Source organism: Harpia harpyja, chromosome 8 (genome assembly GCF_026419915.1).
Source record: "Harpia harpyja isolate bHarHar1 chromosome 8, bHarHar1 primary haplotype, whole genome shotgun sequence".
NCBI classification, from domain to species: domain Eukaryota; kingdom Metazoa; phylum Chordata; class Aves; order Accipitriformes; family Accipitridae; genus Harpia; species Harpia harpyja.
In genome coordinates, this window is record NC_068947.1 from 42,624,819 (window position 1) to 42,651,654 (window position 26,836).

General features: G+C 39.6%; 1 protein-coding gene and 1 long non-coding RNA gene across 4 annotated transcripts in view; one reads left to right on the forward strand and one right to left on the reverse strand.

Annotated features, from left to right (window-relative positions):
• Window positions 1-26,836, reverse strand: part of ALCAM (activated leukocyte cell adhesion molecule) — a 123,569-nt gene that overhangs the window by 9,291 nt on the left and 87,442 nt on the right. For 2 of the 3 annotated variants that reach the window (XM_052794382.1, XM_052794384.1), the window contains exons 3-14: window positions 23,628-23,847; window positions 19,462-19,526; window positions 18,953-19,040; window positions 17,912-18,094; window positions 13,301-13,428; window positions 11,668-11,797; window positions 5,828-5,940; window positions 4,894-5,029; window positions 4,685-4,818; window positions 3,090-3,222; window positions 2,315-2,353; window positions 1,914-2,031 (exon numbers count right to left, since the gene is read on the reverse strand). In XM_052794382.1, the coding sequence (XP_052650342.1) occupies window positions 1,914-2,031; window positions 2,315-2,353; window positions 3,090-3,222; window positions 4,685-4,818; window positions 4,894-5,029; window positions 5,828-5,940; window positions 11,668-11,797; window positions 13,301-13,428; window positions 17,912-18,094; window positions 18,953-19,040; window positions 19,462-19,526; window positions 23,628-23,847 (1,487 nt within the window). Of the gene's footprint in view, window positions 1-1,913; window positions 2,032-2,314; window positions 2,354-3,089; window positions 3,223-4,680; window positions 4,819-4,893; window positions 5,030-5,827; window positions 5,941-11,667; window positions 11,798-13,300; window positions 13,429-17,911; window positions 18,095-18,952; window positions 19,041-19,461; window positions 19,527-23,627; window positions 23,848-26,836 lie in introns of all 3 variants that reach the window. The other variant, XM_052794383.1, reaches the window with a different exon arrangement.
• On the forward strand, window positions 4,070-4,677 carry LOC128144932 (uncharacterized). The gene is made up of 2 exons (XR_008236267.1): window positions 4,070-4,153; window positions 4,443-4,677. It is a non-coding gene; the product is annotated as an uncharacterized LOC128144932 (long non-coding RNA).

Sequence of the window (26,836 nt, forward strand, 5' to 3'; positions counted from 1 at the left end):
TGAGTTACTGTTCAAGGGTGGGTTCAAAAAAATATCTACTAACTGTTGGCCTGTATGGAGATGGAGGGGTTGTGATTAGACACAGGTTGTGTCTCAAGGTGTAAGGTGCTTTTTGCAAGGTCTGCTTTGATTTCTAGGCTATAATTCATAATGAAAACTTTATCAGAATGAGTACTGACACTCTGCTTGCTCTTGCAAGTATGGCATGCAGAAAGTAGGGAGGATAACAACAGATCAACTTAAATATATGCTGAGAACAGAAGATTGTCAGTGATGATGCATCAGTTAAGGGTTTCAGAGGCCAGCAACCATGTATCAAATATGGAGACTATTATTTAACTATAAAGGGATTTTTATTTTGTTCCCAGTGAACCTGTCTAATCAATTCTAGCTCTAATTTTTACTCTAAGCTTGTAGAAGAGAAGTTGAGCAGGAGGAAAAGAAGTGTTGTCCATTTAGAATATGCTGTATCCTATCTTTGAAGCTGAAAAAGTTATCTTAAGTAAGCAAAGGACATGCTATATATTCTATGATTCTTGTTACCTCTCCCCATGCTACACAATGGTACAAGAAAAGATACTTTACCTTCTCTGCCCTCCTTATACCCAAACCACCTCTTCCAAAAAAACTCAAACCAGTGAACCACATTTTCATGATTCCACATTCTCATATTCAAAAAGGAAAGACAAAAGAAAATTATTCTAGACATTATTATACTAGTAGCAAAGTGTGGGAAGAAGAGCTCAACGTTATTATGAGTTTTTAATTTCTATCAGAAAAAGCATAAGCTTCGCAAAAAATATTTTTTTTTCCCTGTTTAATATTTTAGTGTGGTTCTGTGCTTGGGTAATTTATAGCAATCCTTTATTTGAAAAAATTCCAAAACCTACTCAGTTATGGCTGTAGTAAAATCCTTATGTAGTATCCAAAAAAGAGTATTTTCAAGCAGATGGAGAATTCCTTGTTGTACTTTCACATCAGTGAAAACACATTTGTTCATAGTAAAAGCCCACTGGTATATTTTAGATCTAATTTTAATGAACGGTCATAGAAAGAACAACTGAACTTTAAGATTGCTTCTATACCTGTACCGATTTCTGCATGTTATGCACCTTAATCTTCCCTGTTAAGAAGCAGCGTAAGGAACCCTTCAGAGAGCAAGCCTGCCCTCAGGTCTCCCTGGAGGCAAATGTGTAAGGCCAAATGACGTACATTCATGGCCATCTTTAAAAGGATGGAGAAACATGGTCACTTTTTGAGATCATCCAGTTTATTTTCTAAAAGTGAGCCTGTGTGATAGTGAAGAAACGTGAAAGCAAGCAGGCCTCACTGGTAAATCCTGTTCTATGCCTAGGATGGCTAAAACATACTAATTTGGATGATAGCTTCTAGATTTTTAGCAACACAAGGTCTATCTTTACCGACTTTACTTCAGAGATCTCAGAGTATATATGAACAAATGAATTAAGGATCTCTCTTCTCCCTGAGATGGTTTAGACTTATTCTGTAATTTATTCCATTTTTAAAGCAAACGAGCTACCCAACTTCTAAATGAGGACAGTTTCTAGTACCAGTAAAGCCACACAGAGGTAACATCCCACCATTAAGTAGCAGGTACTATATTTAAATGCAAGAATCAGCACAGACTTGGCTGTCAGGACAGAGAACCTCATTACAAGTGATGATCTATGAAAAGTCTTGGAACACCACCTCCAGGAGATGAGTCCTGTTAAGCATTAGGACAAGCCGATCAGAAGTACCAAGTTTCCTTTCTCTATTAAATGCACATACTGTAACAACTTTTCCCTACTCAGGCTACTGGAATGCTGCAGGAAGGAAAACAGGTAAACATACATTTCTGCTTATCATTATTCTTTTTTCAATTTAGTATCAAGTTTTCCATAAATTCTTACTTTGATTTCTTCACATAGAGCCAGTAGACAACACCTGCAACCAGAGCAGCCAGCAGAAGACCGACTACAATCCCCACTATTAGCTTTGCCTGGTCATTAACCTTTTCGCTATTGTCATCTGAAGCAAAGAAGAAAAGTTAATGAGGTGACCTATGATAAAGAATTTCCGTCAGAAACAAGAAAAGGGGTCAGAAAGTCAAAATTTAAAAAAAGTAGGTGTTGTTCTTAAAAACACATTTAAAGCTTCAAGAAAGTCACATTCTTAGTCAATCACGGCACCAGCTATTTCAAATCAAGTCCAAATTTGACAGACTGTGGAAATTGTTCAGTGACACAAAACAACATAGGTCTTGAACTGCGACAATCAACAGAGAGTTATGGAGACAGAAAACCATACATACCATTTCTATCCTCTGGCTCATCGTATTCTGGAATACTTACTGAAACGAATAATGTTAAAATTAAATTAAAATGTGTTACACCTGAATATCACCTTTAATTGCCTGTTTACGGCAATGACAGAAACACTGAAACTTAATGCAGTGTTTGCCAAACAACAAGGCAACTAATCTTATCTTTAAGCAGAAGTATTTCCTTTGTAACTATAATATATCAAATTGAAGAATCTTATTCAAAACCTGTAATATTAATCTCAGAAATATTTCTGACTCAGTATTTCTGTGCTTCTCTTCCACAAACTGTAGCTCCTCACCACCTTTTGTCACTGAAAAGTGATGTTTGATTAAAGCCCAGTATGGCTGATTTCTGCTCTGAGTCAAGTCATACCAGTAATAATAAACTGGAATTTGGGGGACTAAAAGATGATGTTAATTTAGTAATAAATACTTTTGTCTCATAACTAATGTATTATTTTACAATGTTTTTGTACTATCATGTTGTAATGTTATTTTGTAATATTATTTACTTTTGTAAATAACATATTGCATACGTGAGATAGCTAGCCAAGAGAGTCATGAAGACTAAGTGACTTCATCCAGAAAGCCATCAATGTACTACTGATCCAGAGTGGATTTACAATTGCTTGACTTCAGACAGAAAGGTTAAATATCTTAGTATCAACGTTACTGTGCAGACCTACTCTTCATATGAATGTGAAGCGTGAGTACTTTATATGATACTTTAACTTTAAGGAAATGGACTTTAGAAGACACTCACTAGCAGAGACGTTCAGGGAGGTCACAGTCCTTTCTAGCTGATTTTCTGCAATGCAAGTTAAAGTCACATTTTCCTCAGGAGCAATTACAATTTTACTGGAAAATTTTCCATTAACATATTTGGTCTCCTCTGTCTGAAAAGGTAAAAAATGAAGATTAGTATCCTTGAAAAATACAAAGAACAATACACATATTACCTGTATTACACATTGAAAATGTTCAGAGGGAAATAACTTTCAACTAATATTTCAATTTTAGCAACAGAAATAATGGATTATTTTATTAAATGGTAATGTGAATATTTGCAAGAAAACACTTTGGCCAAGATATCCAGTTATAGCTACAGTTAGTATAGTGTGTCCTGTAAGCCCACTGATAAAGAGGCATTTTTGAGAAAGTTAACCACATTCTGTATTTGCTTTTGTTTCTTCTATTTAAGAATTTTGTCACTTGGAATATTTTTTAAAGAAAAACCCAAAACCAAACTCCTAAGGTCTCATTTCTTCCCATCTCACTGTTTTTCATTTATGTCTTTATGAGGAAAATAATCACTGTAAGTTTCCCACTTTCTAGCTTTCCAAGTTGTTTCTACACTAAGCATTATTTTGCCAAGCTACATGTATTTAGTAATACCTGCAGTATCTGTAATAAGTGATGTGAAGTTGTTCCTTAAATTTGCTGTACATCATTCTTAGATTAATACAATGTCCAGAGAAAATTATTTTCAATCATTTGTATGGCTTCAAGACAATTCCTGCCCTGTAGCTTCAAGTAAATGGACAAATTTTGACAGCTATACATAATTTCTGTAGGATTAAAGCAAAACCTAATGGAGTAATGAAATCTACAGGAGCACTGTGCACTGTACTTCCAGTCTCTGACTGCTTGTATAGATATCTCATTTATTTTTCCTGCCAAGGCAAAATGTGGCAATGCTTTGCATGTGATTTGGTAACCAATAAGAAAATACTTCAGTTTGCATATTTTTCCTGCTGCATATCAGTACTCTTTATTTTTCCCCAAGGATGACTGCATTATGGTTCTGTTTCCAGTGAGAAACAATAGGTATAACCATACAAAAACAACTATAAAAATCAGGATAAAACCTGCAAAGCCCATAAGGAACTACATTGACTGGATTTTGTGACTTGTACTTGCCACATTTCATTACATTTCACCCAGTTAATGCCTATATCGAGTACCCATTTGCTTTCTAATGTAAGTTCTATAGTTCCATCATTATTTATAAATTCTTTATGCAATGGCAAAATCACCACATTATCCAGATAAAACAACTAAGTACCTTCACTTAAAAATGCATATTTCATTTGTAACCTTTTCTTTTTCTTTCCAGCTTCGTCTTGTAGCCAGCAGATCTTCCCTGCCTTCACCTGCTCTACTCAAAAGACCTTTATCATCAGAAATCACCCATGAAAGTACCACATAGCTACAGCTACCACTTAACCTTCTCTTCGATAAACGAAATAAATACACTTAGTTTCTTCAATCTCAGTACCTGGAAAACGTTCCTTGATTTTAAATTGCACCTCCTATGTACTATCTGTTAGTGAATAAAGTAATAAGAAATATACTTGCCTTATTTATGATGCTTCCGCTACCAGTAACTGTCCATTGCACTGCTGGTTTGGGGAAACCTTCCACATGGCAGACAATTGTTTTAGACATTTTATTTGTGTTGGTTTTCTTTGTCATTTTGATTTGAGGTTTTCCTACAAGAACAATATTACAGTTAACCATTTTGTTTGAAAAGGGTGATTAATAATCATAGCTACCTGCTCCCTTACCTTCCACAATAAGTTTAAGCGTCTTTCTTTTCTTTAACCCTTCAACCTCCTGTAGAGTAGTTTCGCAGATGTAGTTTCCAGCATCTTGATACTGAAGACTTGAAAATGATGGACTTGTTTGCATTCGGGTATTGTCCTGATAAAGGAGTTAATCTCTGTGAATTCTACCTCAGAATACATTAACCTCTAAGTTACAAATGTGACTACTATCAACAGAATTTTTCACATGCTTTGGTAGATTAGAGCCTTACTCTTACAGTGTTCCCCCATTAGTAACTAACTACATTTGAGTAGCTGACAGCAACATAAGACCAGGAAAAGTGGAAACTACTCGGGATTTATAAAAGCCACCTCCCTTCTTCTTGAACAACTTTGCTTTCAAATCAAGGGCATAGATGGGATCAATTACTAGTTCTGAGCTTTTCTAGTAGGCTGGCCAAAACCACTAGTGGTACAAACCGTTTGAGACACAGACAACTCTCCTCTAGGCCAGGCTTATGAGATCAACATATGCTACTAAACAACCATCAGGTAATCATTATTTTTAGTTTCCAGCAGTATGGGTTTAATTTAAACCCACCATCTATGATAGCTACCTTTTTCACCAGCCACTGACCACCAGTTGCTAACATTTAATCTCTCAGAGGGACCTGATTCTCAAAGGGCCTTGTATAGACCATTTCAAAAAAGTTGTATTTGTGTTACAGTAGGCATTACTGCTCTCCATTTGAAAACTGAGCCAATAATTACAGTAACTGATTTTCAGTCATCAACTTGAGTCAGTAGCTCTCATTTTAGCCATATGCGTAAGACCCATTTTAACAATATTCTTTAAAAAGCCCCATGAACAGCTTCCTTCTAAAACTCTGAAGTAGCAGCAGTGATATGAAGAGGTGAACACTCAGATGAAGTGTGAAGTAGATGCATTACTGACCTTTATCCAAAACACAGTTGCATTTCTACTAGAAGAAATCGTGCACGACACAGGCAGGGCCTCTCCAATCTGTTTTGTGACTTCTCCGCTAGGAGTAAGCTGCAAATCCAAATCTGGGATAGAAAGAACATTTGTCAAAAGCTAATATCTCGAAAGCCTGGCCTATTTCAAAGGCTTAACAAGGAAAGAAAATGTGACTAATTGCACTCATTAAATTCAAGATTTCATTTCTTCAATAAAATCTAAGTCAATTTTACAAGTGAGGGAGAAGAGAGAATTGTTCTAAAATAGGCATTGCAGAACATTCACGTTTTTGCTGTAATTATAGGCTAAAAGGAAAAGCAAAAACTCACTAATCACTAGACAAATAGATACATTTTTTTCACCTTGTACTGCTGAAAGAATGACAGAGGAGGTACAAGAAGCTGAAGGAGTACTTCACATAGCAGTATGTGCCTCTTGAAAGGGGAAGCACAGACTGCTATGAGGGTAGCTTGCTACGGCCCAGGCAGAAATGTTATTTTCAGGGGAGGACTCATGCAGGTGAGGACAGATCAACCTAAACAGTAAGTAAGCATGGAGAAGAGGATCGGAGGACAAGGGGTAACTTTCTCAAATCTGGTAAAATAAGTTGATTTTTATCCTCAGCATCTGGAGAGGATGAGGATGGTAAATACAGGGTGCAAGCGACATGATACAGACTGAAGGGGTGAGGAGTCTGAATTACAGGGTTGGGGGGGGCTGCACATGAGACCCTTTGATTTATTTGTTTTCATTTGTAACTTAAAAAGCCATTTTTGTGTAACTCTGAGTCCAAGCTTTGCCTGACCTGTTTCAGCTCTGGGGAAATTGCAGTCAGCGATAGCTGTGTTTGACACAAGGCAAGGTGAGAGCCAGTAAAAGAAAGAAGATCAGGAAACACTGCTCTAGATTTTTCTTAGTATATGGATTTGGCAGGCTAGTGATTTCTTTTTAAAAAAAACCAAAACAACCCTACACTGCAAAAAAAAGCAGAGTTTGCCAAGCTAAACCTCTATGTTGCTTCCCCTCTCAGTGCCTTGCTTGTAAGCCAAGTTGTCTGGTCAAATGACTTATCACAGATGTGCGCGCACACACACTCTCTCAAATGGCAAGCACACATGATTTCATCACGAATATAGTACTTGCTGGAAGAGGACTGCAAGACATCCTTTTGGCTTTTAAGCAGAGTTTAAAAAAAGCTGGAGGCAAAATCACAGTTGGTAGAGGAAAGGGAAAACAGTGAATTTAGCTACTGGCTTCATTCAGTGGTTGCCCTGGGAACACCACTGCAATTAAAGGCCAAACTTCAGGGTCCATCCTGTACTATTAGGCTGTGTTATGAATCTAATGCCTAGTCCAAGAGGTCACAAGAACTGTACTTTCATCTGTGCATGAGTAAAGCAAAGATCTTACCGAAGAGATAAAATGGCATTGTGTTTCTGTATTCCTATGGGGATTTCTCCCCCTGCCTCCCCAAACTAGTAAATGCAGCCAAACTAACAAGATTCTTCAGATCTTACCATTGCTTCCACAAGAAAAAAAAAAAGAAATAATAAAAAGGACAAGATTCAGCCAGTGAGCATTTCTATAGAGATTCGGATGTTGTACGGGATGTGTTTCTTCTTGCTCTGTTACTCTTGAGCGCATCCTACCAAGGCAGAGGAGTGGTTGAAGAAAAAGCTAAGATTTTTTTTTTTTTTTTTCCCCTCAAGGTGACTTTCCTTCAACATGTACTTAAACCTTTTGGGTTTTGAAGCAAGATAGCACCTCAAACCCAAGACATCACTGAAGACCATACAGGAGGGATTCCTCTCACATACGCCACAGGAAGCAGAAACTCATTCAATTTTTGGCCTTCATCTCAGACAAGACTGACACTGAGCCCAGAGCAATCCTTCAACCCAGTCTTCCTCCAGGGTAGCATGCCTGCGCCCTCCCTCCTTTTTGTGGTACAACTGAGACTACAATCCCTCTCACACAGTGGTCTTGGTTGCTGTAGAAGTTCGGGAAAATTTACAGTGTGTGAGATGAACTGCATAGCTCAGAGCAGTATTTGTAAGGTGATTTACAAGCAAGTACAGAATTAAGCTACCGTTTAACATAGGATCCCCTCTAGAAACTCTAGATAGAGCAATTTGATTTGGATTAATATTCTGCCAGTTTATCTGTAGGGTCCACAAAGAAATGCCATGTAGATACTTTTACCTTTCAACTAATGTCCTCCATTAGTAAATAATCTCTCCTTAGTATCAAGTATGAGGAGAAAATATTTCTTGCATACAGAAGACTGTCAAAATTAATTTTCTTTGCCACTGAAAGAAAAACGTTGTTGCAAGAATTTTCCATATGTTTCCCGTTTGGCTTTGAAATGTTCTTCCTAAACAAACTTCTCATCAGGCACCATTTTCAATATATGGTAGCTCTTAATGTGGTCTCACTTGAAGTCTTGCACTGATTTCAGTGCTGCCTTTGCATACCAAGTGGCACAGGGAAAAGACAAAGAGCGCGTTCTGCATGTATTGCTACATCATGTGAGAGAGGTATGGAATTAATGTGGGGAAGATTGGAGCAAACATTTCCGTTTTGAAAGTATTGCACATATAGGAGAGGCTCCCAGCATTTAAAGGAGGTCTCCGATGGAAAACTGTGCTACAACTGGGAAAACTATGCACAGCATTTGCCTGTAGTCTGAACTCCCCAAATATACTAGCAGACAACCAGAAACCTCTCCTAGTATACCGAGAACAGATTTTTTCCATGCAACATTCAAAAGGTGATCTCCCCTGTATTTCCAATGAGACTGTAGCACAAGAAAAGACTATAAAAAATACCTATGGAGAAACACAAATGCTAAATTTCTACAACCTTTAATTTACTGGAAGGTTTGCAAACCTGTTTCCCCAGAAAACACATTCTAGCAGAAAGCAAAGCATCACTAAGAAGTTGTTCCGCAGCCCTACTCCATACCGGGTTTTACATGCAGAAACAATTCTAGCAAGAGATAAAGAAAAGGGACTGTGGGCTGAAACAGTCACCTGCTTCTTCCTAGCTGAGGGAAGGTACACCTGTCCTCTACTGCCAGGTGCTTTCCCTGCCCTGCACAGGGCGTGCTTCTATAGCCGTTTAAGTGGTTGCAAACAAGTTTTGCCCCAGCCCCCTTCTTTTTCCTTCCTAGCCTCTGCCAGTTTTGCTCATCTGATCCTGGGCAAACTCACTCAAGGAACAGAGCTGGCAAAAAATTAACAACGCAGCGTAAAAAAACCCAAGCGCACAACACAAATCCTGTTCTGTTGCTCCCTCTGTTGAGGGACAAATCATGCCAACCGCAAGCACTCAGTTCTGCTGGGCTTTAAACTAGGACCTTGCTGCACAGATCCTGCACCTGCTCTGAGGGGCAAGAGCTCAGGTTGTCCAGTTTGTCCCTTATGTTCTGTCGGTAAGGAAGGGACTCTTTCTCCCCCCCTCAATTTGCTTTATAAATAAAGTATTTCCCTAAACTTTATGGGTAACTTGGATGCTTTAATGTCAATTTTCAGCTTTCTGTGAATCTCATAATTTACATTCATCTTGGAAAAAAAGAGCTTGGTATTGAGACAGAATATTTTGCTACAAAAATATTTAAGGGGTATAACATGCTAATGTATTTTCATACCAGCAAGAAGCTTTCCCTAATTAGACACTGAAAGGAACCAGTGTAATTATAATGCTCAATAAAATCTGTTTGGGAAAAAGCACTACAGTTGAAAAGTAACAAATTACTATAAATAGTTTCACAGATTTAAACTAAAATTATTATATTGCCTGTTTTTTTGTTTGTTTGTTTTAAGTGAAAATAAAAAAATCTAAAGCACCAAGATCAGATGTGAGGAAACGAAAAGCCTTGACTCGGAATGAAGGCTTTTTCAGTGTAACAGCATAGAGAGGAATATTCATCCATATGTGAAAAGATAAGCAATAAACCAAAAGAGGGAGAAAAAGTAGAATTTGATAGGTGTTAACAAGTATTATTTGAGAACAAAAAACATCATGGAGGCATAAAAAAATCTGAAGATCTAACACCAAAAATATGTAAGTGCATTAGAAGGAGAAAGCAGTAAAAATTACTGAGTTATGCTGGAAAATTAATATAAAGTAAGCAATTGAAAGATGAAGGAGGTTTTTATAAAGCATCTACAAGTTTCATGACTTTGTCAGAGGAGTTCTCCTCACAAGAAAACATGCTGCAGAAAGGCTTTAGACCAGCATAAGGCAAGACACCAAAGTAGCTTAAAGATAGGGTACGGTCTGGGCATTCAGGAATTACAGAACTCCTTCGGGCCACTGCGCCTCACTTAAGCAAAGGCTTTATTGCAGATACAGGTTTTTAAGAAAAACAAAACAAAACAAAATGAACCCTAAGTGAAGCAAAGCAACAGGGTACTAGATTGTACCTAAGAGTTCTGAATAGCTGTGCTAGCTGCCAACACTGGAAAGACTTCTGTCAAGAAAATATATGCTTTTCTCATGTAGGAAAGCTCTTCTGACATGCAGACAAAATAGCAGAGAAAGGAAAACTGGCTTGTTATAAATAACTTGGAGCTGAGGAAGCCATTCTTTAGAGTAACTATTTATCGAAGTAGAAGTAGACATGCAATCCACTTGGAGTAAAATAGAACGGTCAGTTTTACCACAGCAAACTACCAGCAAGCTACCTTTATATTGGGCAGCTAGCGGCAGTAGTACAGAGCTCTCTTCAGATCTTACATACCCTGACTCTTGGCAAAGAGAAGGGGCGGGTAGGAAAACAGCAGATGACCTTATTAAATGCAAAATATTCATTAAAAGGAATAGTGTAATTATTCATGTACAGATATATTCTGCATGCATTGTACCTCTTCCAAGAAAAAAAAAATCAAAACCAAGTATACAAACATGAAGTTTCTTTTTATGTAAAGTATAACTACTTTAAACTTCATTATCCATCATGCCCCTCTGAACCTGTAAACTATTAAAGGTATTTATGCTACTGGGAAGACTACAGACCATCGGTATTTTTAGGGGAAACCTAGTACCATTGGCCTGAATCTCATTTCACAGCCTATGATAGAATAGCAAAGTTTGAAAAGAGTTCCTGCTCTTGTTTTCTCACATAAAGTGATTAAAAGCAACCATTGAAAAGCAACCATTGCTTCAATGGTTCAACCAGTTCAACGGCTGCTTTTAAAGTGGTGCTGATAAAGTGTGAGTAAATACACTAGTATCCAGCTAAAGAAACTTTACTGAGCTCTGTAGCTCTCAAGATTCTGGAAAAAGTGAAAAAAGCAACTTGTCCTATGTGAACATAATGAATTGCTAAGTCTCATCTCTAGACTCCTCACACGTTAACCTCATTGAGATAAGATGAAAAGATATCAGACTAATGTGAATTTGACTACGAAGAATGACCTTCAGTGATACCACTGTGGGCTAGCTTGTGTGTTTGAGTACATTCTAAGGCACAGCTGGAGCAGAATAATTTGCCATATGTATGTTCACATGAGTGAAACATAAAATACCAGAATTTTCACTGTATGCGACAGTGCAACAATATCATATACTATACAAAGGTTACATGAAGTGAATCTGTATCTAAGCCAATGAATTGAGAAAGTTAAGGTTTTCAAACAGAAATACATTAGAAAAAATAAAAATGACCTGACACTACTTCAAACCAACCACATCATTCAGTTCTCCTGTAGGTTAACTGGACTAATCTACCTAAGTAAAGCAGAGAGAGACCATCCCAGAAGGTCCAAGATAGGCTTGTATCCTAACTAGCAGTACAAAATGCAATGACTTACAGTGCACAGTGATGGTGGTCGAGTCCATCATGCTTTTGTCAGTCAGAGAGCACTTGTATTCTCCTGTTGCATTTCGTCTCACATCTGTCATTACGTAAGTGTCTGAACTTCTTATACCTTCTGTTTCTCCCTGTGGATGGAAAACAAAACACTTACTGTGTATGGGCCTGCTAAGAAAATCAATCTTTGTTGCAGATTTTTTTATTATAAGGATGGTAAAATACTCCAAAATATGTATAGACACAGCATCATTGAAGTGTAGTTACCTAGTGGTAATACCAATTTCCTGCATGACACCGTAGTTTTAAAAGACACCTACAATTAAGAGCTTACTCTTTTAAACATCATGGTATGGAGCCTGTTAGGGCATACACTACCTTATATGCAGTTATCTACAGAAACTGGTGTTTTGAATTAGCCAGCAAGTGTTGCTTTCTGGCTGTCCAGTTCCCCAGTTTCCCCGATTACAACTGACTGACTTAGATCAACTTTGAAACAAGCACAGAATGAAACCTATCTCTGAATCCAGGAAGAGATTTATGATACCCATGAGTCTTGCAAAGAAATCACCAATTCCAGCTCTCCTTGAGAGGAAGGACTAGTATCAGGTAGCAGGGAGACTGAAGATAAGGCAAACTTGGGTGTTTAGCTCGCTCACTCTGATAGTGGAGCAAGGAGAGATACCATACACTTTTTCCCTGGCATATAGTGAGTTCCTAGGATGACTCACTGAATCTAAATGGCTATTCTGAGATAAGAGGACTTCAGCTCCTGGTTTCCCTTGCTGCTCTTCAGCAATTCAAAGATGCCAGGAGTCCAAAATAGATGAGGATTATGTTCAAAGGGCAACACGCAGTTTTTGAAATACCTGAGAGGGGCCAAAAGCAGTGGCATGCTTTCAAGATCAGCTCTGCTCACTACCGCAGTAGGAACAAAAAAAGGGATATAAAATAGGAGAGAGAAGCAGGACACGGGAAGCAGGACTAGGAATCTTAGAATATAAAGCCACATCTGTCTGTGGATTTCACCAATACTAAGAAGATTAATGGTACCAAAGCCTTTATTTTTCTCAAACTGCATCTTATGCATTTGACAGATTTGTTCTACACTTTCTCCTGTGCTGTCACACTTGTTCTTTTTTGTGTTGTTATGCCACCAAACAATTAATTAATTAACTAAAGAAAAGAAATTGCACAAAGATTCATCTGTGAAAGTCCAAAAAATAGCTGAATTAATTTCCTGTACTTTCACTGCTGGATCTTTGTCTGTTATGACAACAGATGAGATGGTTTTATTCAAGATGCTAAACTGCTTTAGTCAAAACTTCTTCTTATCTTCTTATCAAAATATCTGATGATGGGAAATGAAGCCTGGCAATTTTTAGTAGGTCCAAACCCCCAAAAACTTCGGGTGGGGTGGGGGGAAGGAGAGGTTTTTTCAAAATATTTTGCCAACTCAGGTGAGGTGTTCTCAGAGTCTGATGTAATGGCTGATGTCTATCTTCAGTTTTAGTCGCATCCGATTCCTTCCTTCATTTGTTATAAAATCACGTATACACTGACACGTAGCAATGTCTGTAGGAAGGGATGATACAGAATATTTCACTACACAGTGACAGTGAGGCAGGACTTACTGGAATGTAAAACAGGAACTCCTGTGGAGGAGGGTTGCCATTTCCTGAGCACTTCAGAGTGATGTTATCGCCTTCTTTAATGGTACTACTTTGTGACAGCACTTGAATAGTCACCTTCTCTGTTGGATCTGTGAAAATAATGTACACATTTAACAGCTTCTGCAAAAAGACACACAGTAACACTATGCATATGATATTCATGGCCGAAGAGTACACAATTTTATCATCAAGCAGGTGAAGGTATTCGCTTGTGTAGATCTTTTTATAAAAGAACTGAAATTAATCTCACATTCTGTATTTTTGCCAATGAAGTAAGTGCAAAGAAGCCAGATGATATAAAATTCATTTTTCTTCACAAAAACCCCTGTAACTGAAACAGCAATGATTACAACCATGTTATGTGCTTAAAAGAAAAAAACCCTGATCAGTATGAACAGTTTCATGGTGTGATTTCATTATGAGGGATTAACTTGTTCTCTGTGAAGCTCACTGTTCGGAGGACTGCAGCAATCAGAAAAACAACTGAAGCTCTCAACGCCTTGCATTAGTACTAAATAATAGCCTCCTTGCATTAAAAAGAAAGAAATATGAACTAAGCGACTATGTTCAGCCTATTCTATATGCTGATCACTACAGGCTTTCAGAAAGATGAATTTGGTGAACATAATAGGACCCTTAACATAGTCAACTGAACTGTAAATGTAACATACTTCTGTCATGTTTAGTGAAGTTGAACTATAACTTATACTTTACTTTGGTAATTTTTTTTTAAGGCAAAGACAGAGTATACTTTAATAGATGCTATTCTTTCTAAGTAGAAGCCTAAATATAATTTTTCAAAAACAAAGTAAAATGAACAAAATTAAAGGAAATAACATGGGCAGATAACTCTCACTGTTTTAATTTCAATGAATAAATAAAATTCCACCAAAGATGCCAGTCTTGCATTAAGACACAGTACAGTGCACCTTATCAGACACTAAAAAAATCTACATGGCAGAGAAACCCTTGCCTGACAGTTGATTTTGTGTGTTTAGTGAAGCGTGCGCTCTACAGTCCTTCCGACCCTTAAGGCATTCATCATTTCTGTCTTCTGCTACAGGATTTCTCAGTAACAGGAGCTGCATTCTACTGTGGCCTCTCAATGACCAAAAACCCTAACACAGCTTCTCACTCCTCCTCACAGGAGGAGGGTACCAGGCTTCAACAAGCCACATCCTCCCTCCTTCAGATGCAATAGCCTCGGCTCCCTTCCACATCCAAACAGCTTCCAACTCAGTACCTTCACAGCTGAAGCACAACTTTGCCTGCTTAGGAAGTCCAGCATCGCTGCTGGTGTGGAATACCACAGATGCGATGAAGTAGCTGGCCAGGAATCACGCATGCCTCTTGGCAGCTGCTGGGCCAAAAAAACCCAGTTTCAGTGGCTGGCTGGTGAGTTAGCCTGCTGCAGAAACTTGTCTCTCCTTCTGCCAAGTTTATGTGAAGGTGACCAAATGTGAAAAAGTTATCACAAAGGATGTCTAGATATACCCTAGAATTGCTTAGGTTTTGTCCCAAGACTGAAAAGCTCCGCTGCTTTCACTAATAAACAGGAGCAGCCTGGTGAAGGTGTATCTTGTCTCTCAGTGGCACATATCCCTGGCTTGGCCCATCTACCTTGTGCTTCTGTAAACCTGAGATTCAGCTTTCTGCAAGAGCAAAATTCTGGGAGCCAGCACCAAAAGGCAGTTATTTAGTTAATGAATGCTGCTATCCCAGATATGCCATGGCCACAACTGCGTAATTTCAAGGAAAACACCAATGCTGGAAGCAGCATGAGTATAAAGTGTCTTTGACTCTAATCTGTTATGTAAAGAAGTTTATGCATAACAAGACAGACGCTTAACAACGGGGCACGATTGGAAAGTCTGCCTCACGAACATTATCTTTTTACATTGATTAAGGCTGAGCAGAACCCAACATAACTGGAGTCTAGATAATTTAGACATCTGAGATCCTGTCTAACTGTCCAGCTCCAAGAGTTCTCTTGTATTACTCGTGTTACTTTTGGTAGCTTGCTTGCTACAGCTGCAAATCAGAGCTGATAACTACTGCTAGCTGAGCTAAGTTATCCAATTCCAACTAGCACCCAACTCGGCAGGAGCTAATTCACTCTTCTTCTCATACTAGGTTACAGTGGCTGCCTGCTTCCAGGATGTCAGCTAGCTATTAAACACTTGAGTACTAGAGACTGCACTAACCCAGAGCTAAAAAAAAAACCCAAACAAAAAAAAAATCTTGTGTAGGCATAGTTTTAAGCATGCGCTCCCCATTTCTTTATGATAAATGGGTAAGTTGCAAGGAATGAACAGCAGGTCGTCTTTATGATTTTTTTCTACTTCCTTCAGAGATGCAAAACACGATAGTTTTGACAGTCAATCTGAAAAAAAAGGCTGAAAGAAAGACTTCAATTTCGTAGAGTTGGAGTCTGCCATTATTTTTCATCTGCATTACATTTGACTCATTAAAAAAACACATTTATTGAGAAAGAAACTAATTAGGAACACTGAACTAAATTAAAAAACAAAAACAAATCAGACATGTCATTATCATCAACAAACATCAGTCATGAAATTCATCTGTTGAAGCTTTGGACATCTATTGATAAAGACTTTCACAAATTCATTTGAAGATGCATTTGAGCAGAGTAAGGAACTGAAGTTACAAAAAATGAAAATACTCAGAAAGGAAATTGGGTAACCCCACACTCTAAAGCCAAAGTTCATACTCGAGGCCTCTTCAGTACTGAAGGGTGTGCCGGCCTCCCACTGTTGGCTAATTAGCAGCACAATGATACTGCCCATCTCTGGAGAAGAACGGTCTTAATTAAATTGTGTGTTACTAGACCAGGATTCTAAGAGCTAGTCTAGCAAACATTAAATCTTTAATACGGAGTGCACATGATATCTGGCGCAGTGACTATTCTGCAGTGCTGTGCAGCCTTTTCCCTTCACATTGGTAGTGCTTAATTGCAAACGCATGTAGTACACGCATCACAGAAATCTGCAAGAGCCTCATCCTCAAGAGGTGAAGTAGTCTAATGCATGAAAGTGGTGGGGAAATGAGGACAGCAAAGCATTTCTTGGCAAGTATTAGCAACAAGTGCTTTCTGGTCATTACGTTTCTTCCCTGTGAACATCTGCCATACACAGGAGAAGCTATTCACGGTCATGGGGCTCCACAGATGACAGAAAAAAACAACAGCAAAATTTGGTATCCAACTTGAAAGCAAAACCAAAAAATAAAAAAACCCTCTAGCTTTAAAGTGATGGGATAGGTGTCTGCAGGCTTGAAATCTCTATGTTATTTCCAAGGATAACGGTTGCTGTCTCAGAGGTTTTCTTCTCCATTAGTTCTGCCAGTTGTCATTCTGGAGAAACAGCTGGTGAAAAGGCGGCCTTAATTTACTCCAGCTTCTCCAGGTGAAACCAAGGAGCAGCTGCTCCAAGGTTTGATTTGATTTGACCAAGGTCAAAACTGATCCCCTACTCTGCAGCTCAACAAACTTTACCCGGGAAAGAGAAGTGACTAATCATCTAGGTAGAACATACCCTGCCACTTCAAGCCTGTGGCTTTCATTTTCAAGGCAACAGAGCACACGTGCTAGCTGGAGAAATCCAGCACCTTACTAATTTTCTTTGTATTCAGCTGGATTACAGAGCTGTTACACAATGTATACTAAGACCCTATTAGACGCTGGACTCCATTCTTAGACCCCATCATTCCCAAACAGGGCCTTTTCTTTCATAAGCTGAAGCGTGCAGAAAGGTAACACTTGACTGGACATATTGCACATCTCCTGTTTCTCTACATTCTGCTATGACCTGCTTCCTTCTACAGTGCTTCAGAAGCGTCATTTTACAAGACTTTGAAATACCTCTTCCCCCCGCTCTAACTGCTACTACCCCCTCTAACCTTTCCTTGCCAACAGCCTGTTTTGTTTATTCAAAGGAGAATTACGATTTCCACATTGGTCAGTAATACAGTAACGAAGCTCCTTTAGGACTTAGGCCAGCTGGAAGTAATTATTTACACAAATTCTCTACTGAAAAGTCTACCAATATTCAAATGATACATTTTAAATGTAAAAATCAGCATCTTACAGCTGTAGAGAAGCTACAGCATTTTGTGCAAGGTAGTCTGCCAGCATTAGCTGTTTGGTGCTGACTCTGCAAAAATGAAAAACATTTGAGCATACTAAAAACTGTATTGTGTATTTATTGCATATTACAGTGGGCACAGAGTCACTAATCAACCACTCTAACTTCTATTAAAGTTCTGAAAAGCCCATTTCACTGAAACTTTTTGTGGTGACCACTTTCCTCTTGTCAACACAATCTTGATATTCAGTATTCTACTGTTAGAAAGAAATCTCAGGTAAATCTGAAGATAAGTAAAAATTACACAGACAATGTACTCAGACCTTCTTGCTGCAAATCAGCTTTGAAGAAACCATCTCAACAGCCAAGCAGCAATATCTCTGTAATTTTGTAAACTGTCTCTGATTTTGCCCACCCCCAGCCCCTGAGGTAGTCTTCATATAGCAATAGATGCTTTTTAATAACTTACAGTGAACATCAAAGACAACTGGTTCAGACTGTATTGTTTTCTGGCCCGATGGTCCGTAATATGTCACAATGCAAGAAAACTTGGCATTTGCATCTTCCTTTGTTGGCATGTACTGAAGAGATGATGTCATGGTGAAGAGTCCAGTTGATTTGTCCACAATCTTTTGCAAATTTATGACCACAACTGAAATGGAAATACTGTTTCAGTGTCACACAGACAGAATTTGCAACCTTCTTCCTACATTTTGTTGCCTGCTCTGTATTTGTTATCAGGCTGCCAACATGCAAGCAACTTGACAAATTACCCAAGAGACTGTACAGTTTTCCTCTAGTATTGCCACTGACGTATACCAGGAATGTTTTATCAACATCATACTCCTAACATACTGTACATTTTAAATCAAATCAAAACAAAAAAGTAATTGCAAGCTGGTGGGTTTTTTAATAAAAATCTCAGCTTACTTTGTAAGACAGAAGGCCTAAAAAATGCTGGCAAAAACAATTTTTAGGATCATATTTATAACTTAATTTTGTAAGCATTCTGTATTTTATGGAAGCTAAAATATTGTGGTCTGATCAGCCTGTCAAAATCAAAGTTGAAAGGGAGGGGGGAAAAAAAAATTGTTGTTCTTAAAAATCCTGGAAAATGAATACGTCTATAATGATGATGATCTACATGGTCCAAAACACAATACTGGACAGGTGTGAAATTTAGACAGTTAATACCTTATAAGACGTTGGAAATTAGATACAGGTTTCAACTAGCTACATAGGCTCAAGAATAGCTTTGCAATAGCATTAACAAAGGCAACCCTCCTCCCCGATGTGGTTTTAAAGCTGGAACTGAAAGAGAGAGATTATATGGCATAGCTTGGGTGCTTTGAAAGGCCTAGAAGTTTCCTTCTAGTTTCATCTTCCATATGAGCAGTTTTATTCAAAGGAACAATACATTAGGCTAAAGTAGAGCAACTCTTCTCAAGGCAGTTCTTCATGCACACACCTGTCTGTGGATTCAGGGACATTGGCCATTACTGAAACATACCTCCTTCCACAGGCTGCAAAACTTTCCCGTTTTTGTACCACGTAACATTGCCTTCAGGATAACTCTCTCTTGCAACGCACTCCCCAAGCTGCAAAACAGATAGGAATTAGTCGCTGGTTTTCTCCGCTATGTTTTAATACATTTCTACTTTCGCTTATGCTGCTTTGGGTAAAAATTTCCAGAAAGTTCAAATGCTTAACCCCAACCATTTTTCTTAAACAGGACAAATCCCATCAGTGAGGCTTAGGTACAATTTGGAAGAGGGTTCGGTGGTGGGTCTAAGGTCAGCATGGCCCCTGTTTGCAGCATCAGGCAGGGCTAATACAGTCGTGGCGAGGGAACTGCTCTGCGCTCAGCCTGGCTATAGACCACGATCTCTCACGGGCAGGTGTGCACGCATGCACACGCACCCTCTCCGAGCCTCAGTCCATCACCTCTCTCCGTTTTGACTGTACAGGACTTTAGGCAGCCGTCAGGCACATAACTTTGAGGGAGAATGCTGCTCTTACCATTTGTAGCTTCTCTGTTTCTAAGAAGTCTGCTTGATGTAAGATTTCTGGTTGAGAGGGTTGTTCTAAAACATAAATAGGATAAAAGTACTAGTGAAGGGAGCACAAACAGCTGTTTGAAAAACAAAAAGTTACTAAAAGATACATGGACTTTGAGACCAGATAGAACAATCTGGCCTGGTATAGTCTTACCTACGCTTTGCCATTTAAAGAAGAAAAAGTGAGGTACTTCTACTTTAATATTAGCAAATGGATTGAAAAGAAAAAACTATCACCTTAAAATGTGTCATACCTTCCATAATAAATTCCATGCATTCTGATAATATATATTTTAGCCAGGCAGACTAGTTCAGCACCTGGGAGGAGAGAACCTGATCTGCTCTACCTGATTTATATGATACACATGCTGGAGAAGGAACCAGTGATACAGAAACTATAGCAACAGAAAAGCAGCTTTACTGTGGTTATTACTGTAGCTGAGCTGTCACATTATAAAGGAACAAATTCAACCTAATCATTCTTCTAATGTTTATTTTTCCTAACTGGGATTGTTATATTTAAGAAATTCAGATGACAGAGATAAGTATAATTACTTTAACTGATTCTGAGTTAGTTATGACTCTCTTAAAAAAAATAAACTTTTTCTTCAGTGCCAGTATGTCTTCTTATTTACTTTTATTATGGTAGATGGACCTCTTAGCTTGCCAAAGTGGAGGATCTGTCAGTGTTTCCATCATAAAAGACTACTTTCTAGAGACTATATAACTTGTCTGTTAAAATAGTTTGGCCTGAAGCCCGGAATGCAAATTTTTATCTCAAAAGAGACAATTTTCCCCACAATTTTAAAAGAAGAGGGGAAGAGTGAGGGGAGGGGAGCGGGAAACAACAAAGTTTATACAGTCAAAGAAAGCCTCTATACCCTAGCTATGCTGCTTAAAAAAGCATACATATTATACACTTCTACAGACTGAAACATCCTTAACCATGCCAGCTTACAGAACCTTTTTTCCAAATCAAGCTCCCTATGAAATAATGTATGTATGTCAGTATTCCCAGCCCAAAGTGAATTTCACACTGTCTTGCCGAAATCTCTACACACTGATTAAGTTACTAATGCGCAGGTGTACTGCTGCTGCTGTCGCAGAGACAGCAAGCCTACACGTTCCCACAATAATCCATTTGCTCTGTGTGTGTGTGCATGCACGTGTATGCGTGTGTTTGTGTGCACACAAACGCACAGATATTCTTCGCTTGGAAGACTAAGCCAGGATGGAATAAGAACAGCTCAAAAGGGAAATGAAAGGCAATAAAAGAAGCTGTTCATTTGACATTTTCAAACAACTTTGCTTGTGGCAAAAAACCAAAACCCAAACAAAACAGTCAAAGCTATACACCAAAACCATCACAATTTCTTCAAAGGGCTAACAAAGATATTAAAAAAAAAAAGTGCATGTTTATTTCTCTTTTGTTAGTTTTAAAGGAAAAAGGTTAACCTAATTTCTGTAAGAACCTGTCAAGGACAAAACATTGTCATGTCAGTTCAAGCAAATTAGGTTTTACAAGACCATTAACAGGCCTTCTGGTTCAGATTTTCAGGTCCCATAAACAGGCATAGCTGGCTGCCTGTCCAGTCACCAGCTGATCAAACCACAAACCACGATGCCGTCCCCCGCCTCGGCTTTGCTCCCTTTCATCTCTCATCTCCCCCAGGACTGGTTAGAGAAGCCCTCATTTTTGGTGCTTTGGACCCCCCCCCACCGCTTCTACCAAGGGAAGGGGAGTACGTCCTGCCCCGCGGCCCCGGTGTGGCTCTCCCTCTTTTGAGTGCTCTGGTCACCGAGCAGATGCTCCAGTCGGGAGGCAGAGCCGCCCGCTCTCTCAGAGCAGCCTCTGAAAGGAAACGCCTGCTGCCAAATCCCCACAGCCGCAGCACGTGCACCAAGGTAATTCACTACAAAAGACTTATTTGGCATTCACTAGCTCAGCGTCCGAAGCGAGAAGAAATTTTAAACTTGGCAGCAGCAAAGCCCACTTTGGTGGGTTTGCAACTTCAGCACACTGCTTATCTCTTGGCTTAAGAGCTTGCCAGAGTACTCTGCAACTCTACGTAGGTCCTCTAATAGGGGGGAAAAGAGATCACTGCCTGCAAAAGCCAAGCATCGGTGTACCAGGAAAGCAGCTAACGTCCGCCGGGCTGCTTTGCTTTGGAAACTCCGGCCATTTAATTCCAGCAAAAAGATGCTGACAGGATCCATCTGGAAAGCTGGTAGAGCTTGTTTGAGTAGTCCAGGGATTGAGACTAGCAGGTGGTACCTGTGCAATGAGCCATTTCAGCTCGTTAGTTCTGAGTTAATCAGGTAGCACAGCTGAGGATGTGACAAGCTCCAGTGAAACCCAGCGTCAGTCATGACTTCTGGGATACAGCTGAGTTTCAGGTGCATAAAATTTTGGTTTATGAGGGTTTGCACTGGTGCAGCTTAGCTCTGTATCTGTGGTTCAAGGAGTTAGAAACTCCACTGGTTAAATAAATGAAGCTTGCAGGCTACTCTTAACTCTTTCATAATTAGACCAAACAAGCAAGCAAGCAACAACAAAAAATGAAACCCCCAAAAACAGACTCAAGGAAGTTAAATGCAAAGAAATGTTAAGAGAACCCTAAAGTTGTGAACTCAAAATGAAAAACTGCAAAGGTAATTTTTTCTTGCAGTGCTAAGTCAGCCACATTACATAAGTGGCATCCTCTATTCTTATCTTCCTTAGTAAATAGAAGCTTTATTAGTATTAATGCATACAATAAAACATACAAGCTGTGCTCCATGGCTGAGTTAGCATTGTGTTAATATTTAGTACAGTACACAGTAATTCAAGCAGTTAGCATTTCGTTTCACTATATACCACTGTCTCATCTACATATTTACTGCTGTGCAATAAGTAAACATGATAATTCTTTATCATTTCCTTTGAAGCGCTGTGTTTACTATGCATGCTCTGAGCACAGTCCTCCCTGTTGTCATTAATTCGATTGTTCTTGCAGTCAAATTGAAAGTGAAACAAGGGAAAGGAATTACTGTTGACTCCTAAACTAGCTTTGAACTCATTTATGCTACTGACAAACTTCTGCCTGGACACCACCGACGACTCCCTGACACCTTCCCTCTGGGAGAAGAGTACAGGTGCCCTTCCAAAATATGAATTCATGTTTTTCAAGCAGAAGTGGGATCTGTTTGAAACTGCCCATCCCTGCAAGCAATGTGTTCCCACAACAGAGACTTACTTTGACTGTGTAAGTCTGCACCTGAAGAGCGACAAAGGCCAAAAAAAGCCATATAAAACCAGGAAGCTGAGGAAGATATCCACTGCAGTCACAGGGCTGAATTTACAAACGCTAACCTTAGCCTCAGACCTGTGCCCCTAAAAAGGAGTAACGACGCCTCCGCAAGCTGAGTCAGGCTTTGAGGGATTACACGTCTGCTCTGAATCAGCACCAGCAAGGGGCCAGGTTTGTCCACGCTCCCGTGCGAGCTCAGAGCAGGACTGCGCCTCAGAGCACTGCGGTCTGCACTGCCCGTCAGCCTTGCAATCAGTCTGTAGCGATATCAAAGGCTTATAAACTTTGCTGTGCTCTAAAACAGAACTGCAGACTGGTCTTCCTCCTGGTAGTTCAGCAGGGGACAAAATAAGCATTTGGGACTAGCAACTCATCTTCCAGCCTGTTGCTCGCTCACTTGCAGTTCATACCGTTGCATACGAGCTGCTCAGTGCTGGTTTAAAGCTCTCCACTGATCTAATCCTGCAGACTGCACACAGTTAATGCTTCCCTCCTGCAGAAAAATTCGCTTGGAGAACAAATGGAAAATAATCAGTGCTAATTTTACATTTTTCATTTCCAAGGCCAAATGACATCACATAAGTGAGTCATTATCAAAGCCTAAAATTCTCTTTGAGCCAGCACTTATCGTGAATAAACTGCAAGTGCAGGCAGTCCTGTTACATAAATGCCACCAGTAGATTACATTTTTGAAAGCTGCAGAAATTTGCTAGTCTTAGTAATTTACTCCGCCAAACTTACTTTCTTGTCTTTAATCTTTCCCTTAAACAAAAGTTTCTGTAATTTATGATTCAGATGCTGATGAATGTTAATGGTAGTAACAACTAGATTTACTTACTGAAGACTTTGACTATCGTTGGCTCTTCGGAAACGTCATCTTCTGTAACCAGCATGCATACAAATCTCTTTTCATCACTGATTCTTGCATTCTTGATGGATAATGTATAGTTTTCTGAGAGACTCAACCTGTCTTTGTAGTCTGGTACATCATCATACTGTACATTTTTTTTTGTTGATGATCTGAAGGCAATAAATACTGGAGATCCATTTGGCATTTCCTATAATAAAAGGAAGAACACCTCTATTTTGCATAAACATTCATTTAGAAGTTCCTGAAGATCTGCAATTGGTACAAACCCATAATTTAAAAAAAATCTAAAAAGTACATCACACAGCTTTTTTCCTCATTAATTTCTGCTGTACAAACAAGAAATTAAGTGTAATACGAGAGCTAGTTTAAGACTGCCATGGTACACATTGAGAATATCACCAGTAGAAATAATTTCAAACCTTTGGCTCAATCTCAGCATAGCATAGGGCTTTCTCTGATGAAGGCTGGTGGTTCTGGCACCACCTGCCTCTGTATGAAAAAGTATTTGAAATAGAAGCGTTTGCGAGCTAGGCAGTTTCCTTTTTTTTTCCCCCCGATTGTTTTACATATTCATATTGTTTGTCTGGGATATTCAGACTTCATTCCAAATGCAGGATTTAATCAAGCATAACTGCCTATTTTATTCTAAACTAGTTTTTATTTTTGTTTTTTTTTTCTTCTTTGTTTTTAAAGGACCCAAGAGCTTGTGGCATGGGAATATACATACAATCAAATATTGTTATTTATGCGTGTCAGGATAATCTGCAAAATATCACTTTCTAGACATCCTCCTTATATTAATCAGTATGCAGTTGCCATCCTAAGAAGGCATACATAGTTGACAGCCTTGAACAAACCTCCTGTATCAGAAATTTATTTTTATGTGAGACAAAGTTACAGGCAGAGCTCTGCGGGATTTGATTCCCCTCTCCTTACACAAACACACAGAGCAGGGACAGACACTGTCTGCCTTTATTTAAAGTGAGGTGAAAGGTTGACTCCATCTCTACGTTCAGTATTGTGCTGGGGGCTGGAAGAAGTTTTCATTCCCTTTTATTCCTTGCACCTTGCGGCGCTGATGTGAGTAGTGCTCCCCGCACAAAACCTCAGCTTGACTGCAGAGCCCACAAAAGCATGACGATGCTGTGACAAGAGACGAGTGGTGTCAGAGCTGGGCAGGGAGCAGGAGGCAGCAGCTAATGTGAAGTTTAAATTCCCTTACAGTCTTTCTCCCTCTTTCACTTTTAACTCTTGGATTACTCTAGATGTCTGTCACACAGGAAAGAAAGCTTTGCCTTGACTTGATACATGCAAAGTTGGCTGTCAAGTGCAAATGAGCTCTTAACTCCGTAAGCCTACCCAGCACGCGAGCACGCACAGGTAGATGCTGAAGGGAGCAACACCTCCTCCTGCCACGGTGCACGTCTCAGTGCCCCCAGGCTCCCACCAGCAATGCGAATTGCTACTCCCAAGGCAGAAGAGCAGAAAATGGAGTTCCTCTTCCTTCCAATGAAATAATCACCCCACCAAAAAACCCCAGTCCAACCCCCCGCCCCAGGTAAAAACAAGTGTTCCCATGCTGGGAGCTGCCCTGGGAGAACGGGTATCACTTTCACTTTGTTGTGTGGGCTGTGTCAACAACTTCATACAATAGCAACTAGAATCATAGAATCATAGAATCGTTTCGGTTGGAAAAGACCTTCGAGATCATCAAGTCCAACCATTAACCATGCCCCCTAAACCATGCCCTGGAGTACCCTGTCCACTCGCTTTTTGAATACCTCCAGGGATGGTGACTCAACCACTTCCCTGGGCAGCCCATTCCAATGTTTGACAACCCTCTCAGTAAAAAAATTTTTCCTAATATCTAACCTAAATCTCCCTTGCCTCAACTTGAGGCCATTTCCTCAACTAGATGGGCTTTTTTGCACATTAGGTTTTGTGTCCCTTTCCATTTAGAAGAAGCTGTAACACCTCCATTTGCCGCTTGGTACTTGTCCGAGATAAGCAATCCAAATACACCGGAAAGAGATAATGCGTTTCTTTTTCTCAAAATAGCCTTGCATCTTCATAGAGGTGGACTTGTGTCTTCCCAAGAAAAGTCAGCAGACTAAAAAACACATTGCAAAACATAGGCACTACATCTTCTGAATGCTTACATGAAATAGTTTCACTGTCCCTTTTTGGGGAAACGTTCTCCACAGACTTCTGATTTCATTTCCCAAAACATGTTTGCGGAGAAGGAACTCATGAGTGGATGAGGACTGCAAAAGCTGCAAACCTCCAGGTACAAGGGAAGGAGCCGGGAGGGATTACAAAACACCCCCCAGTGGCAGACCAGTCTGCTGTAAAATAGGCTGGTGGATGCCATTTACAAAGAGAGGAGAGAGAGAGAGAGAACTACATAATTTTAAATCCACTGTCAGAGTAGAAATCACCTGTTATTGCTGATAACATTTTGGTTTGAGCATGAGAGGAGATTTAGATGAACTTCACGGAAGCAGGAAAACCTGAATCAGTCTGAGAAACAAAAGGGTTTTGGTATCCTGGTGGTTTTTTCCACGTATGCTTCCAGGTTTCATTTGACTTTGATATGGTTATTCTCCTTTTGGCCTGGGATACTGATCGCATATAGGAGAAGCGCATCCTGCGGTATTTCTACTGCAGGCTGACCAAGACAACCAAGACAGCGCCTGTGGTTTTGCCTTTGCTCTCCATGCACCAGAAACAGCAGAGTGAAACCACCAGCAACTCAGTTACTAAGATCAGCTCTGCCCTCTTCTTCGCTGTGCATTAAACACACTGAAGCATGGAACAGTATTGAGTGGCTGCCAGATCAACCAAACGCGGGGACAGTGCTTTCCCAGGGATGAAGCACACCCTGCTTCACGCACTTCAAAAGTATTCAAATGTACAGTGATGGCTCTGTCAAGCAAGCAAGACACCACTGGGTAACACGCCAGACCTCTAATACAGGTTGGCGGAGAACTCCCAAATAATTATTTCTCTTGAACAACGAGATTCATTCCTCAAACCTCTAATCTATGCTTGGCAGAAACCATGCAGATTGGAATCTTGCAGTCTTACAAACACAGGAATAAATGTCTTTGTATCAGAGGCAGAAATCGTATTGGATTGGAGTCTTGTAATCTCACACACAAAAAATACAGATCTTT